The sequence below is a fragment of the Pungitius pungitius genome, chromosome 4, assembly GCF_949316345.1.
Source record: "Pungitius pungitius chromosome 4, fPunPun2.1, whole genome shotgun sequence".
Lineage (NCBI taxonomy): Eukaryota > Metazoa > Chordata > Actinopteri > Perciformes > Gasterosteidae > Pungitius > Pungitius pungitius.
Window position 1 is genome coordinate 24735718 of NC_084903.1, and position 18114 is coordinate 24753831.

An 18114-nucleotide genomic window follows, 5' to 3' on the forward strand; every position below is an offset into this window, starting at 1 on the left:
CTGTGTGTGGACAGTGCACGTGTCTCACGGTGACACAGTGAGGATAAACTACTCTAGAGGAGGCTTTTGTGAAGGCCTCACTGCCCGACACGGGAAAGTCAAATCATGTGTTTTTGTCTTCCTCGGGTTGCCGTAGGCCGATCTGCTTCATTCCACCACTCGCCTGAGTCGTCTGATCTCACTGAATACGACCAAGTGACAGCTTCCCCACACACTCACTACTGTTACGTCCCCTGTTCTGTGTATCGGTTTGTGTGTGTGTTCTGTGTTGTGTGTGTGTGTGCATACAGGTGGTACTGATCATCCATGATCTCCATTCATCTTGGCTCCACCCCCGCTCGTTACCCGGTTCAGCTGTTTCCACTCATCTCCAATCCCATCATGCCCTTCTGTCAGTAAATGTACCCCTGTGTTTGTTTCACCTGGGTGGGTGGCACTCTGGTTGTGTATACGTGAGTGCTGGTGTATGGTAGAATATTTGTATTTCTGACGATTTGGTATAAGTGTGTATGCAATTATTAAGTGTTTTTTTGTTTCTTTGTTATCTTTATTACGGGGGGGGGGGGGGGGTGAGGAGTAGTTTAGCCCTGTCTAACAACACTAGCTACACCTGGCTGGGCCCCCTAATGTAAGTTTTGTTAGGGCGCCGTGGTAGTGTGCCAGTTAGGTTGTGATTTTTGCTGGGAGATAGGACAGGTAAGGGGGTGGGAAGCATTTTGTTCTTTTCTTTGCTTTAGTACCGCCAGCTCTCCTCATTTCCCCTGTTAACAGCGCTATAAATAAAAACAAGCCTGTTTACCTCTACTTCAAGCTCATGTCTATTTCTTGCACATTCAACACCACACCCTGTTTATTGGCCACAGGACGCCGTCAGGCAGTGGCGTGGATCCCACTCCCCTCCTGGGGAGGCAGAACGTAACAACTACACTAAATGTCTGCAGCTCCATGTTTCTGATTGGCTGCCAACATTGACTAGAGTCATTTGCATGTCATTTTTAAATCTTTTACTAAAATGTATCATTATATACGTATACTTTATTATACACTATAAGACACTTGTTTAGCATGGTATGTTTGAGAGAAATATGTATCACTACATTCAGGGTCATCTGCTGATGAAGCTGCAGGAGGTTTTCAGCTCTGAACCCATTGGTCCATGTGACCGTCAATCAGCTGATCAACATCTCTGTGAGCTCATCCAGCCTCCTTCCTGTGTGAGTGTAGAGCAGGAAAGTACCAGAACAAGATCTAAGAAGAGTTTCTCAAGAAAAGTTTAACACATCAACAAATGTTTCTTTATGGAAAACATGTTTGTATTTTAACATGAAAATAAACTTTTGACATTTCAGTTTGGAATTCTTATTTTTTAGTGGGTTTTAAACATTTATATGTCATTTATATGTACCTTTCTGAATGAAGCAATGAATCCAGAATCATCTTCATCTCATGAAGTGTTCTAAATGAGAAGCTCCCACATGTTGAAATGACCTCAGCGCCTCCCGTTGGGCCTCTAGATGCAAAGTGGATGGAGCGGCTCGGACTGGAAGCTGGTGGACTTCAGACTCCCCGACGTGGTCCAATATGTTCTAACATGGTCTTATGCTAAAAGAGTGATAATTGTCTGTATTGAAGCAATGTGTGAAAAGCAGGATGATTCCAAAGTGTCCTTTTGCAGCCGTGTAGGAAGGAAGGAGGCGAGTCAACGTGCTTTCACACAAACGCTCAAACAAAGCCACTCTGTCACCTCGACTGGACCTCGGTTCATTCCTCACTTGCTTTGTGACTTTTCACATGTGCTCCCAGATGGTTTAGTGTTTAGGGTTCCAAGCCTCTCGTGGCCACCTGCCGCTGGGGATGACCTTCGTGTGTGTGAATAAAAACTCGGACGTCACCTAAAGTTGAGTGGTGATCAACTTATAAATTCAATTGCAATAGTGTGAGCAACACAGATTTCGCAGTTGACTCAACTGTATAGACGTGTGGCCCCTGCAAAAGCGCGTAGGAAACCCCACGCAGCCACCAACGGCTGACCCTACAGTGACACAAGAACACTCCATTTTGGATCAGGAGCTGCCAAGGTAAGAACGTTTCATCCTGCTTGTATTCATCGTTTGTTAAATTTAATCATGAATAGGAAACTTGATAAATCGTACACATGGTGTACCTTGCTGCAGTAGTTTTAAGTGATTTAAAAAGCTATTGTTGATGGCCAAGTTTGCTTGCTAAGCTGTTAGTAAGCTAACGTTAGACTATAAACTTGCCGTTTTATAGTTTTTTCTATTGCTGAGTGTGTAATTTTCAGCTCATAAATATTTTTCAAGTAGAATTTGCCAATGATAGCGCATGAATATTAACTTAATTCACTGATGTTAGTGTCCTTTACCAGACTCTGTTAAAGGGCAATGATAACTTTTAGAATCCATCAAGTAAGACGTCAATTTTAGTTTAACACCAATAAATCACCTGAAAACAATTTAGCATAATTTTTAGCAATATTTTTTATTGAAACTAAATACTTACACGAACTAGGAAACTGTGGCTAGACTTGTCATCTTTTAGGAGCGTTAATAGGGGGGGGGGGGTCATTCACAGGAAAAGCCTTTTGTAAACTCTGATAAATCAAAAGCTTTTTTCTTGGTGCTGAGTTAGAAAATGTTGCCCTGTCCTGCTGAAGAATTCAAGTCAGAGACAGCCTGGCAGGATGGGGGTTCCTGTCTGGACTTGATTTAAGAGTCGGGACCCGCACGGACAAACAGAGGTTTCTCTGTGTGTATTGATAAGGGGATCGGTTTCTGTTCTGACTAAGGAAGCAAGGTCAGCGGGTCAACCAGCAGATGTGTAAGATAAGGCGGGAGGCCCACACCACACTTCATACAACACTCATACTTTTTTCATTGTTTACGTTAGGCAAGGTGGTCTGGACATTGGATGTGACCGGATCCTTAGAGGTGGGGGGAGAAGGTTCATCCCCTACGCCAGCTTAGGGCCAATAGAAATCTTTTCTTTGTCTTTCGGGTTATAAAACATGATGTTCTTGCTGATGATGGAGAGTGTGTTCTTCTGGCCTGCGGGCCGGTAGGATTGCTCCTGCCTTTGCAAATGCAGCGCTTATACTTGACCTGTGATCAGATGAATAAATCTACCAGAACGAGAGAAGTAGTTTGGCTGAATTCTTCCAGACGTCCCCATCCAGGCTTCACATTTTTGAACACGAGCCTCTCTTTTGAAAATCATAACAATTTCTGTAATCTTGTGCTTGAGCTCGTCCTTTTCAGCGTTTTCACTACTGTAATTATTAACCAATCATCCAACCATGTGTTAATTAAGGTAACTTAACGTGCATTTGTGTAATTAGCTGTTTTGCCACTTTTTACCACGTTTGACGCGGAACAGAAATTCATAAATGCCCGTTTTACACGGAAAGTTTTGTCAGCACACAAAATGTTGTCTTAGCCGGCAAACGGTTAGTTTAGTCAACGCTCTGTTTTCACCCGAACGTGTCAGTTAGACAGAAGATCAAAACCAAAATACAGGCCGCTCTCCAGTTTTCAAGACGCCTCTGACTCCACGATGCTGGTGTCCTCAGTCAGGAACATACTGAAAAGCCCTTAAGCCCTGTTAGCCGTTTTGTGCCTGTTCTGTAAAATCAAACTAATAAAGCTATAGTTAATTACAGTTAATTAATTATAAACACTTATAAACTGTAGAGGCAGAATTCCTGACATAATTTGTTTTAGTTTTTTTTTATGTATCTGTTATAGTAAGAGTTATGCACAATATACTTGGGGGTGATTTTTAGCCAAATGTATTTCTACGTTAAATAACTGGTGAGTGTATTTCTACTAAGATACTTTTCCATTAGATGGAATCCTTGTTCTGTGATGCAATGTTTACTAAAATTATTTACTGCAATTAAATATTAACTGTTAAATAATTTTCTAAATACTTAGTAATAAATCGAAACACAGTTTTAAAGGAACATTGCTTTGGCTGTTCAGTTTTGTATGGAGGACAAAAAATGACTTAAGTATAAATAAATAAATAAATACATAAATGTATAAATAAATACAGGAATAAATAGATGTGTACATAAATGAATAAATATATTAATAAATGCCAAGTCCCTTTGGACAAAAGCCTCAGCTAAATGACATGTGATGTAATGTAAAACAAAGGTAAGTGCAAATCACTAAAACAGGGTTAAGATTCTAAAAACCAAGCAAGTTGAACACAACAAACAAAACAACTGAGGAAAACAGCAGAGAGTAAACCAAAGAAAACACAAGACTACAAAATATAAAATGGCAAAACAGCAGCAAGTTCTCTCTGTACGGCACTGGACCAAAGGAGGGTGGACTTTGTGTTAGTACAGAGTGTTTGTGTGAAGTAACAATATTGCCCCCCCCCAGTAGAAGTGAGTCCTGCTGATGAATGGTGCTCGGTGCGTTCATTGAGGCGGCAGGTTGCAGGTTGGATGGACGTCTACATTTAAACGGTGAGGACTGACTGGACGCTTTGTGGGACGACGTGTTGTTGAGTAAACGCTACAGACGTCTCCACAGGAGGGGGCTCATCTACTCGTGTGTGTGTGTCCAGTGAGGGGCCTCTGACAGGAGCCCAGTGGGGGGGCCCTTAAGTTACCTGGTGGCAAAGAGCACTGAGCGGTAAGGCCTCAGAGAGGACTCATTGGACCGTGATGCTGTAACAAGAGAACATCTGCAGTGGGGGGGGGATTGTGTGATGATACATGTGTGTGTAGGTGTGTGCTAATGACGAGCGCTGACACATGTCCTCATGTTCTAGTCCTTTCTAGGGTATTGTGTAGGTAGGGATGTGTCTATAGTCATACATGTAGATGAGTCACAGTCTGATGGAGGGAGAGGAGAAGCCAGCAGGAGGCCCTCAGACAGAGAGGGTGAGGAGCAAAGGTTGAGGAGATGTTGTTGAAACCATGATGCAGGTTTTGCTGGTTTTGTTCCTCTTGAGGGAAACACCGGGTGAATTGGGACATGCAGTTCCTCCACATGAACACAGGGGGGCACATGACCATGAACCTGCACGTGAGTAAGTGCCTGCTAATGGGAACGGGTGATGATGGGAAGCAGCCAGTCAACGTGTCTGCATCCAGGTGGCGTCTCATACTGTAACCACAACATGTGATGGAATGCAAGGAAATGGACCTTGGTGATTATATGCAGAGCTCGGATTAAATATGACTTAAAGACACTCACTGGACAGTGGGCTCTTCTGTGGACATGTCCCCCCGTTCGCCCTGTAGTGTCTTAACACATCCATGGAAATGTGTTGGGGCCTCTACAGACATGGAGACAGAACTCGTTGTGACACTGAGGGCTGCAGAAGGTTCAGGACGAGATGCTGCAGAGACACCAGCTGTGGGACAAAGGTCTCACGTGTAGACGCTAGGAGACAGAAGGGGACGGCCAGCGAGACAGAATGAACTGACCTGAATGAGCCAGTTAGTCCAGCATCAACACAGCAGATAGAGGGAGAACATTGGAGAACATCAGGACCATCAGGTGCGTGGTCACAATGAGGGAGACACAACAGAGTCAACACAGCAGAGAGGGGGACTGGTGAAGGACGAGGAGGACAACAGTGGGACACCAGGAGGAGAGGGACGTAGTGAGGACTGAAGGAAATGTCCAAACTAACGTGTTGCATCGCCGCCTCGTTGGTGTCTTTCTGGGAAGAACTCGGTTTATTCGAGTGTTGTTGCTCCAATAAATGTGTGTGAAGTGAAGCATCAGATGTGCAGTGTGTTCTGTGTGTTACTCAGAGTCCCCGTGAGGACGTGTGGGTCCTCACCACCAGTCACATAGATGAAGTCAACCAGTGAGACAAGAACTAGAGAGTAGTTTAAACTGGGAACCAATGAGTCCACAAGGTCTTATCTTCAGGGTCCGGATCCGGACCGCGGTCCCCCAGTCAGTGACCTCTGGTGTAGAGACACAGCGATGGAATCACAGGGTCACGTGACATGTGACCTTTGCTAGGAGCCAGATGATGGCATTGAAATGGCCAGTAAAACTACTGGTTTCCAGGAAGTGCTTCAGTGGTGAAACACTTCCTGCTTCCTGATGAGGAGGAAAACCCACGGACACAATGATGTAAAAGGAACCTTCACATGACGCATCATGTTCAGCAGCTACAGCTACGAATGCTGGATGTGACTCACTCTGTCGTTCTAAAGTCAGGAGGAAATATTGTACAAACACCAGTTTACTGGAGAGATGAACGAGTGAGATGCATCATGGGAACATCCGTGTGTCCGTCAGTCATCATTTCAGCCCTCGTTAACCACGTGTCATCGTGGGGAGATCGAGGTCAGAGGTCACAGGAGGTGAAAAGAACTAAATGGGTTACAGTGGTTTTTAAAATAGTTCCTCATGGAACTAATTTAATGTGTTTTTTATTAAAACTACCCAACAAATTTTAACATAATTGAGACTTGCTACCTTATTATTTTGAATTATTTAACAAAGTCACATTCACACTTGAGTGTCTCTTACTAAGCAGGAAATGAACTTGCCACAGAATAAATGTGTTAATTATTAGCAGAATGTGTGATTATCACCATAAAGCTTCTCGTTCTCTCGTCTCATAGTTTATTAAACTGGTTTTGTTTCCTTGAACACAGCAGGTGACACAGACACATTTATCAAAGTGATCTTCATCATTTCATCTCTTTGTGTGATGACACATGAAAACTGATGCTTGTTGCGTGTTAGAACACACGTGTGCACATGTGAGGGAAAAGTCCTTCTCATGATGCTCACGTGTGCTTTTGGTGATTAAAGGTCACAAGTTGTCCTCTTTTCCTCATTCAGACAACTCTTAAAGTACTTTGTTAGAGTGGAACTAGTACTAAAAGTATCTGTGGAACACAAGTGTGTTTAGTTTGATTTATTACAACATTCTTATTCAGGAGCAAGACCCTTAAGAACATAATATCATCAATTAAAATGTCATTACTGACAGAAATAAACACAATACTTGGGATTTAAGTCAAATCTTTTATTATGCAAAATTTTTAAATTGCTTTAAGACAAAATTAAGTAAATCACAAAGTATAAATTTAAGTAATATTCTCGCAAATTAAGTAAAATCCTTAAAATATAAAAAGCAAACTCCACAATGACAATGTTCTTTTGGAAAAGGCAAAATCCTTAATTAAAACAAATAGTATATTTATTGATTACTAAAGTAAGTAAATAAACATATTTCTAATAAAATATCCCTATTTCTAAAATAATTAAACTGCTCAAGCAAAGTACAAAATGAAGTATATTTATGAATATTAATCATGAAAAAGCAAAAGGTAATTTCCTCAATTAAACATGAAGAATTTAAGATTCAAGCAAAATCTTTTAAGGTTCTTAAAAAAAAACCTTAAACACAAGATATTTTAAATGAATTAAAAACAATAAAATGAATTAAAAACAGTAAAATATGCATAAAAGTTAAGTCCTGAATTACAAACTAAAATCCTGCAGTGGAACAATAAGTGAAATTAGTGAAAGCGTTTCACTAAAGTAAGAGTTTTATGATGCGCTATTGTTCTTATTTGTATTATTATGATCGTTTTTATTGAAATGTAGTCCAGCTGTATGGATCTGTATCAATGAGTCATGTGACCCAGTAGAGATGGCTGAGGTGAAGTGATGATGTCATCACATCTGTTGACGACACCAGCAGGTTCTCATCATTGACTTTCATTGTACAGAAGGTAGAAGATGGATGTCAATGGTTCATGTGTCTGATTTAATGCATCACATTCACATTGTTCCTCATAGTCTTTGGTTTCTAAGGCTGCTTGGACTCTGCTAAACCTGATCTCAGGTCTACTTTATTCAACTTTATACCTGTGAGGTGTTTTAGAGCAGGAACCAATGGGCTTTGAGCTGAGAGCCACAGACAGGAAGTCAGAAGGTATGAAGAGAGAGGAAGAAACACAGGCTCTAATAAAGTCACATGATATTCCAGCCTTTATGCGTATGAAAGTGAGCTGATGCTGGTTGTGTGTTACAAATCCATCTGGATGTGAGAGGAGCTCCTTGGAGGAGCTACTCTGCTCCCTGAGCTCCTTCTTCTTCAGCTGCAGGAACACCCAGGTGATGATGATCCAGCTCAAAGTCCTCCCGTCTGCCCAGCTTCCGCCCCCTGGTGGTCTGGAGAGACATGACAGCACCTGTCTTCAGTTGACTAGTCACAGAGCTTCATGTGGTCCAACAGACGTGTGTCCGTACCTTACAGTAGAAGTAAAGGCCAACGTTCACCACCAGCAGCATCAGAGGCAGGAGGACCGCTTTGATGATGAGAGGTGTTGGATCTGCTCACACACATGGAGAGTGATCACATGACACCATGAGTCCACCAGCTCCCATGGAACCAAACACTGTATTACTCTGTGTTTACTTCATATTCACTGATTGAACTGTTCATCTGCTTTATGGTCTATTAGAGACCTGTCAATCAGTGTGTAGCCCCGCCCTAGAGCATCACCTGCTTTATGGTCCATTAGAGACCTGTCAATCAGTGTGTAGCCCCGCCCTAGAGCATCACCTGCTTTATGGTCTATTAGAGACCTGTCAATCAGTGTGTAGCCCCGCCCTAAAGCATCCCCTGCTTTATGGTCTATTAGAGACCTGTCAATCAGTGTGTAGCCCCGCCCTAAAGCATCACCTGCTTTATGGTCTATTAGAGACCTGTCAATCAGCGTGTAAGCCCCGCCCTAAAGCATCACCTGCTTTATGGTCCATTAGAGACCTGTCAATCAGCGTGTAAGCCCCGCCCTAAAGCATCACCTGCTTTATGGTCCATTAGAGACCTGTCAATCAGCGTGTAAGCCCCGCCCTAAGGCATTCTCTGCTTTATGGTCTGTTTGACTCTAAATGGTCAATAATTTACTAAATAAACAATATGCTGTATTGAAGACTTAAAACTAGAGATTGAAACCATAAACTCATGTTAGCTTCAGTTCTCAGAGGACCAGAGTTACCATGGTAGCCAAACCGCTCTGTCTTACAGCATATTGTTAGCTGACCCTTTATAGCTGTTGTTTAGGTTTGGTTACTCTTTGACATGTGTAACACAATGACAGGAGTCACAGAGTCCTTCCAGAAACATCATGCATGCACTCTGTGGTCAGCTGATCATCTTCAGTCCGTTTGGACCAATCGTCTTCCACTAAGCTGCATGTAAACAGTCAGCTTACCTTCCACAGAGACAGAGAGCAGACGGCTCTCAGAGGAGAAGTTATGAGAAAAAACATAGAGGTGATAAACACATCTGTAGCTTCCTTGGTGGGCGGGCTCTGCAGCAGGAAACAGGAAGTGGGCAGAGTGATTGACAGCTGGCTCAGTGTAGTTGTGTGCTGAGGTGAAGGAGAGGAAGGAGAGCTGGAAGGAGCCTCCTGGGTACTGTGGCTGGATGGAGCAGCAGATGTTGAAGGTGGAGCCCCTGAGCACCTGAGCCCCCTGCTGCTGGGCCTCGGAGACCCCGTACATGGAGGAGGACACAGAGATGATTGGCTGAAGCAGCAGGTCTGTAACAGAGAGATGAAGACAGGTGATGTTTACCCTTCATTAAAAGAGACGGACCCTCAATAAGGAAGTGATGTCACAGACAGACAGACAGTACATAGATGATGTCACTGATGGACTTACCTGAGCAGGTGAGATCCACGATGGAGGAAGAGGTAGTTGATGTTATACACTCCCTCAGAGCAGATCCAGACTGAAGACAGTCAGAGTCAATCCACCACACAGATCTCTTTGAGGACTCCTTTCTGTGTCTGATAGAAACAGCAGAGCCACAGTCCAGATCTCTACAGGCAACATCTGCTGCCTTCAGGTTCATTCCATAGTAACCTACTGGTATCCATTCTCCTTGATATTTCACCTCCAGGGTTCCTTCACAGCGACTGGCTCCTCCCACAAACCTTAAAGGTACTGAACCTAAACAAGAGAGTCGTCAGTAGAAGAACAAAGTGAGTTTCAGTAGAACAGAAATGAAGCAGATCAAAGCTGCAGCTCCTCTTCTACCTGAGCAGGTGAGTCCAACAGCTTTACCAGGTGAGCAGGTGTTTCTCTCTGAGCCTGAGCTTCTACAGTCCAGGAGAGCAGACTCATGGCCTCCACACTGGAACCCTTTGGTCCACATTGGAGCCTCCACTTCTCCATAGAGCGCCCCCTGGAGGACTGAAGGAGCCCCACAGCCAAGCTCCCTACAGACCACCTCTGCACCCTGCTGGTCAAAGTCCTCTTCACACACTGAGGACCACTGGTTAGACTGGTTAGACCTCACCTCCAGTCTGCCTGAGCACAGACCAGACCCACCCACCAGCCTGATGGAGTCTGGAGAGAAGACAGAAGATGAGAGAGACACATTAAAGACATCTGTTGCTAAGTGGGGATCTACCCACTGAATCCTGCTCCCAGGGGGGTCAGGTGAGGGGCATTCTGGGTCAGGGGCTGTATGGGGGGGGGGCAGCATGACAGAGTTCACGTTATAATAAGAGCAGTTTGTTCTAAAGTCTCATGTGACTTTAAAAACACGACAACGGTTACCAATGTCACGTAACTTAGGATATACAATGTGAGGCCCTTCAATGGAAGTTGTGTTATTTTAAGGAAGTTGTAATTCTTACAGCTTTCTATTCATACTTCATCACCTCAGTGGAGGCTTTGACTCAAAGCTCCAGTGTTGGTCAACTTGATCCTGGACCAGTAGATGAAGGTCAACCACTGGAAGGCTGGAACCTGCTTCTGCTTCTTGTGTCGATGGACTCGTTTCCCTTCATGATTCTAAAAGGTTTGAAGGTGTTGCAAAGCAATTCACCTCCAGACCACCAGGTGGAGTCACGTGTTTTGTTGGAGACGACCTACAGAGTGACGTCTTTGTGTGGAACTCGTTGGTTTGTTTATTTATTTATCAGACTGCTTTTCATGGCTTTTCTTTCATGGACATATTTGTTCCGTATTTTCCTCCAACTTTGTTCACCCATCAACCGGCAAACCGACGTGTGCAGAGATGTCCCTCCATGAATCGGAGGCCATCATCACGTCCTTACAGTCCCCCCAATGACGGGTTGTATCAGTGTTCATATTTATTTTTTAATAAGTTTTAATAATGGAATGATTCTATGAAACCAGAAATGTGAGCCTCCTGAAAGGATGCAGTCAGCAGACCAATCACAGCCCTGCGAGCTGCGTGAGGCTCGCGAAGCTTTTGACGCAAGTTTATAAAAATGTGTCGATGCAGGAAAGCAGCAAGAGGGGTGAAAAGGCAGCAAGGGGCTCTGTGTGCGAGTCCTTGTGTTTCTCTGAAAACACAGAAGTACAAACCAGGCTTTTGTTGTTGTTTGATTGTTAACCTCCCACCACTTAAGGGGGCGGAGCTATGTTTCAATTACAAGGTGCATATAATCAGAAGGATTACCTGCCACAGGTGTTGGTGCTTTGGAGGCCAATAGTTGTGTGAGTGTGAGTGTGGAAGGTGGAAGGTGAGCGTGGAACAGTCAGCGTAGAAGAGAGACGTGAAGAATGTGTTCGGATCCCTTCATGGTGTCAGGAGTGTTGTATTCATTTCAAAATAGATAGATAGGAGATCAAAATAAAGGACAATCAAAGACTATTGGAGACGTCTCCAGGATTATTTCATGCGTCAAAACGAACTTCCCACCAGCGACAGGGACCTTACTTTCTGACAGGCCAAAGGGTCACTACGACCAGTTTCTCTATTCAAGACGTCTCTGAATCTGTCACCAGTTCTCTGCTCACTCAAGAACTAACAAAGTTAACATGGCCACCCAGCTGGGACGCACACAGGACGGCGTGAGGACACACAACCAGGACGTGGATGAAAACAGGACATTTCATCCAGAAGAATTCAAAGTGTGGAGTTTAGTGGGGCTTTTGAGTCTTTCCTCAACACACAACAAACTACGTTCATCTCAACATATATAACCTTATTATATGATATTTATATTGGACATTTATGTGGATATCTAAGCTCATTAGATCCACTGATGTGTGTCTGGTTTAAAATGATTTGATTCCACAAAGCAGTCAGAGCAGCAGACTCAGTAGATCTGCTTCAAGAGGAGATGGTGTTATTTCACACAGGTCAAGAGGTCATTCTGTGTGAAGGCGGCCCACTGGTGGAACGCTGCAACACGTACCAGACCTTCACGTGACCTTCAGGATCAGGTGTGCTGTCTGTCCTGCTGCATTCTGCTATTTGTGCATTTGTGTTGTTCTTTGTGTGTGTGTGTGTGTGTGTGTCATGTGCTTCAGTGGTTCACTGTGTGTGTGCTTCCCCTGTAGGTGTGTGTGTGTTCTGCCTGCAGGCTGCAGCCTCTTATGGTCGCTCTACTCTATTGTCCTACTTCTTTACCTGTGGGATGGTTTTGTTTGTACATTGTGTCTTGTGTTTTAATATTCATTTTATTTTAGGAGGCCTTAAAAACATCTGGTTGAGGACAGCAGATGTAAATGAGCCTCTGACGAACCTACAGTACACCTGTTGGTTAGTGTGCACAGTCCCTGCAAAATAAATGAATAAATAATTAACTATTGAAATGTGCTCATAGTGATGTTTCACAGGTACAAATAACCCTGCTGGTTTAAATGTTTATTATAGAGAATATGTAAGTAACTTGTGATATGAAGTTATATTAAACATGTGGGAGGCATCATTGTACCTGTAATAACGCCTCTCACATTTACCTCCTACAGTCTGGCTTCAGTTCACCTTCTGAGTCTCTAAATGTTGGATCACATGGGTCAGAGTCTCAGTCCAGGTGATCTCCTCCTCTTGGCTTTGTTTCATAGGTCACAAGGTGGAATAGAAAGAGATTCTCTCTGGTATGAATGAAGAGTTATGGGACTGACTGATGGAACACAACTATCCACACCTCAGAAGATGGGCCTTGACCCTGATGAAGAAACATGTCTCCACTTCAGCATCACCAGGTGCTGAGCCAGTAGAGGTGAACATGCAGAAAGTCCTGTTAGAAAGCAGACCACGTGGAACCTGAAGGTCCACTGGATGAGGAAGGGACAGGTGAAGGCTCATGAAGGGAGAGAGCCTCCTCAGAGAGGTGATAGATTCACAGTGTGTAGTGAGGGAGGGACTGGACCAACACACAGGAAGTACATGACACAAAGATGATGTCACTGATGACTTACCTAAGCAGGTGAGATCCAGGATGGAGGAAGAGAAAGTTGATATTAAACACTCCCTCACAGCAGATCCAGACTGAACACAGAAAGACTCAATCCACCACACAGATCTCTCTGAGGACTCCTTTCTGTCTCTGGTAGAAACAGCAGAGCCACAGTCCAGATCTCTACAGAGAACATCTGCTCCCTTCAGGTTCATTCCATCGTAATCTACTGGTCTCCATTCTCCTTGATGTTTCACCTCCAGGGTTCCTTCACAGCGACTGGCTCCTCCCACAAACCTTAAAGGTACTGAACCTAAACAAGAGAGTCGTCAGTAGAAGAACAAAGTGAGTTTCAGTAGAACAGAAATGAAGCAGATCAAAGCTGCAGCTCCTCTTCTACCTGAGCAGGTGAGTCCAACAGCTTTACCAGGTGAGCAGGTGTTTCTCTCTGAGCCTGAGCTTCTACAGTCCAGGAGAGCAGACTCATGGCCTCCACACTGGAACCCTTTGGTCCACATTGGAGCCTCCACTTCTCCATAGAGCGCCCCCTGGAGGACTGAAGGAGCCCCACAGCCAAGCTCCCTACAGACCACCTCTGCACCCTGCTGGTCAAAGTCCTCTTCACACACTGAGGACCACTGGTTAGACTGGTTAGACCTCACCTCCAGTCTGCCTGAGCACAGACCAGACCCATTCACCAGCCTGATGGAGCCTGGAGAGAAGACAGAAGATGAGAGAGACACATTAAAGACACTAAAAAGCATCTTATTAACGTTGTGTTTCTCTGAGAAGATCTGTATGAAAGTAAATCTGTGTCATCGGGGGTTGAAATAAAAAGGTGATTGAATTTCTAGCACTGAATATTTATGCATTTAAATAATGTATCTGAATGTTTTTCAACACTAAAATACTGAAAAAAATTCAACCTAAAAAAAATCACTCTTAAAATATTCAGCCGCAAAGAAAATTCAGCCGTGAGACACCAACATCTGGGACACTAAGGAAGAGCAAACGATTCTAGATTCAAGATCAGGAGCGTGCGTCAAGCTGAAGGAGCGAGCACCCAAAACACCTTCGGATTGTTTCCACGTCCAATAATAACGGGGCTTTAACTCCTCTTTAATTTGGGAAGAAGAGACAGAGAGGAGTCCTTGAATTTCACCCTCCTGCACATCCAAAGCCATTGTTTACACACACACACACACACACACACACGACCCCGCCCCCCATGTCACTCCCATGCTGCATTCACTGGACAGACACACAGTAGGAAACCAGAACATCAGAACATTGTCCCACACAGCAGATAACAGTGATGTCGCTACGATATAAAACTCATGGGCCGAACCAACATTAAACTTCATATTAAGGGGGGGGCACAAAATGTCGTCCAGAGGGCCGCAGGCCGCTAGTTTGAGACCCCCGCTCTAGAGGGTGAATAAGTGATTCATCCTGGATACACTACTGTCATAGATGATGTCACAGATGGACTTACCTGAGCAGGTGAGATCCAGGATGGAGGAAGAGTTATCTGATGATAAACATTCACTCACAGCAGATCCAGACTGAACACAGCCAGAGTGAATCCACCACACATATCTCTCTGAGGACTCCTCTCTGTCTCTGATAGAAACAGCAGAGCCACAGTCCAGATGTCTACAGAGAACATCTGCTTCCTTCAGGTTCCACATAAAGCCACTTCCTGGTCTCCATTCTCCTTGATGTTTCACCTCCAGAGGTCCTGCACAGCGACTGGCTCCTCCCACCAACCTCACTGATCAGAAACAAGTCATCAGTAAATAAATACATTTCATTTAACGTTGAGCTCTGACTCCTCTTCATTGGATCTTTACTTCTCTCTTCTGTCTCTAGTTACCTGTTGATGTGGGTTTTCCTTCAGCCTGGAGTTCTGGAACCATAAACAGTGAATGTCATTAAAGTCCTGAGTATGTGATTGAGCTTGTGTACAACTTTCATCAGTTGTTACATTACAGTTTTTCTCGATTCTTTACACACAAATCCTGGTACTTGACACACAATGAGCACAACATGTAACTCATGCATCAACCCCCTGAACCAATTCTGCTAAACTACAAGCACAATTCTTGCTTTACACTCAATTTGCAGTTCTAAAAAACACTTTTTTCAAAGCACTACACACAATTCTCTCCATTCTCTGCACAATTTTCATGAAGAAAATGTTGTTTTCACAAGAAAAACACTGTCATTCAAAATTCTAAAGTCCATTGCTCTACTAAGCACACTGACTCGTCACATGGGAGAACACCTGTCACACAGTGTTACAATTAGGAACCAGAGCTTCAGCATAAAAGGGCAACAGGTGAGCTCTTCTGTTTTGGAGCAATGGATGACAACATTAGAAACAGAGCCAGAGGAGTGAGAGTAAGAGGAGGAGGACGAGGAGGACGAGGAGGACCAAGGACCGTAAACTCTGATGAGATCTGAGTCACTTTGGTTGACCAAAGCTATGGAGGAATTCTTCTCTGCCTGGAGATGGAAAGTGTTTGACCCCAAACGCACACCCCCCTTCTCTAAGCCAGTGTTTCTCAACTGGTGGGTTCGTGACCCACCAGTTGGTCGCGGGCCTTTGCATGGGTTTGTCATTTGAGAACAAAATACCATTTTGAGAAGAAAATGACATTGTTTTGAATGTCAAGTTTCATTTTACAGGAGTATTGAGGGGTTTTGCCCATTGTGTGTGTGTTTTTAGATTTGTGTGTAGAGTTCTGAGAGTATGAGGCTTTAAGAAAATGTGTCTAAACAATCGAGAAAAACTGTATAAGAACCAGTTGAACTCTGATGTGCTCAATGTAAAACATTATGATGAGTGGAAAAAAATGACTTTTTTTACACTTACTACAGACAGTACAGACATACGTGTGTTGTAAAATATTTTAGGATATTGTTTTTGTACTCAGAACACACAAATACACAGTAACAAATAGATTTTATTTTCCCCACAAAATCTCATCAGAGTTTACGGTCCTTGGTCTTCCTCGTCCTCCTCGTCCTCCTCCTCTTCCTCTCACTCCTCTGGCTCTGTTTCTAATGTTGTCATCCATTGCTCCAAAACAGAAGAGCTCACCTGTTGCCCTTTTATGCTGAAGCTCTGGTTCCTAATTGTAACACTGTGTGACAGGTGTTCTCCCATGTGACGAGTCAGTGTGCTTAGTAGAGCAATGGACTTTAGAATTTTGAATGACAGTGTTTTTCTTGTGAAAACAACATTTTCTTCATGACAATTGTGCAGAGAATGGAGAGAATTGTGTGTAGTGCTTTGAAAAAAGTGTGTTTTAGAACTGCAAATTGAGTGTAAAGCAAGAATTGTGCTTGTAGTTTAGCAGAATTGGTTCAGGGGGTTGATGCATGAGTTACATGTTGTGCTCATTGTGTGTCAAGTACCAGGATTTGTGTGTAAAGAATCGAGAAAAACTGTAAAAGTATATTCATATGATGGTTTGTGTTTGTCATTTGAAAACAAAATACCATTTTGAGAAGAAAATGACATTGTTTTGAATGTAAAGTTTCATTTTGCAGGAGTATTGAGGGGTTTTGCCCATTGTGTGTGTGTTTAGATTTGTGTGTAAAGTCTAAACATTCGAGAAAAACTGTAATGCACAACTACGTGAACAGAATGACACACACGCACACACACACACACACATACACACACACACACACACACACACACGCACACACACACACACACGCAGTTTTGGGAAAGTTCACTTTCTACATGAACTAGTTCAAAGTTCAGTTCACACATTTTAAAATAAACTAGTTCAGTTCATAGTTCAAACTTAAATATTTGAACTAAGTTCACAGTTTAAACTAGTTCAGTTTTTTTTCCATATGTTGCTGCAAACTATTATTTTTCTAAATTATTGCCACAGCCCAGAACCACAGACAGTAATTATTTGATCAGTTTTAACACTGAAGCTGCATCAGATTTCATCTTCATATCCAGTTTTGAATCCTTATCCAACCAGGGTTCACATTAGCTTTGAGGGGACATTGTTGCTTTAATGTTGCTTTAATTCACTCCACACTAGCAGCAGCTGCAGCGTTCCCCCCTACAGGACATTCTCACACACATGCTGCTTCAATGGTCTTTTTTAAATAAGGAATAAAAACACGACAGTTATCATGAAGGTGTAAATGTTTATAAAGAAAGGTCAGATTCCTCCATCCTCACCGACCTTGTCAGTAACTTCATAAAACTCATTTAAATTATTATACGCCGTCTCTTTGTTACACGCAGCTGTCGCCTCCATGCATTTCTTTTTTTTGATGACGCTGTCCCCCCCCCCCCTCGCTCTCTTTGCTCAGTTACGTATGACGCAAGCGCGTAAGTGCGAGCCCCAAATCCTCATTGAAAATGCATTGAAGGCTCGATTTTCGAAAAGAAAACGTGACCTGAATCTGACGAATCTGATTGGACAATGACAGATAAAATGTCTAGAACACTGAAAACTACTTTTGCTGTGATAGAATTTGTTGAACCCCCCCTCTTTCTCCCAGTTGGTGGGACGTTGCCCAAATCGCCCCCATTACAGCATCCGCCCCTGGTCCAAAGGTAAAAAGACATGAGGACACGTCCCAACATGTCCTCCTCCCACCGTGACACACAACAACAACAACAACAACAACAACAAGCATTGTGTGTCCTTCAGTATGACATACACTCACACGCGCACACACACACTCACACACACACAGCGACCAACAATAAAAACACACACTGCTGAACATGAAGGCCTTCATTCAGACACATTGATCCATTCAATATGAAGCTATAAATAGATTATTGGAACATAGAATCCACCCGTCGTCTTATTGGTGAAAACATCGACCACAGCGTGTAAAACGGGTCTAAAATCAGTGACGTCATTTTGACTTTGAAT

General features: G+C 43.4%; 1 protein-coding gene across 1 annotated transcript; it reads right to left on the minus strand.

The window, feature by feature from the left end:
• Positions 1 to 9693: 9693 nt before the first annotated feature.
• On the minus strand, positions 9694 to 14958 carry LOC134127322 (scavenger receptor cysteine-rich type 1 protein M130-like; the record flags this gene model as incomplete). Its single annotated transcript, XM_062561976.1, has 3 exons — positions 9694 to 9971; positions 10065 to 10379; positions 14859 to 14958. Coding segments are annotated over 3 exons (693 nt in total), but the record flags the coding sequence as incomplete, so codon positions are not given.
• Between the last annotated feature and the right edge of the window lie 3156 nt (positions 14959 to 18114).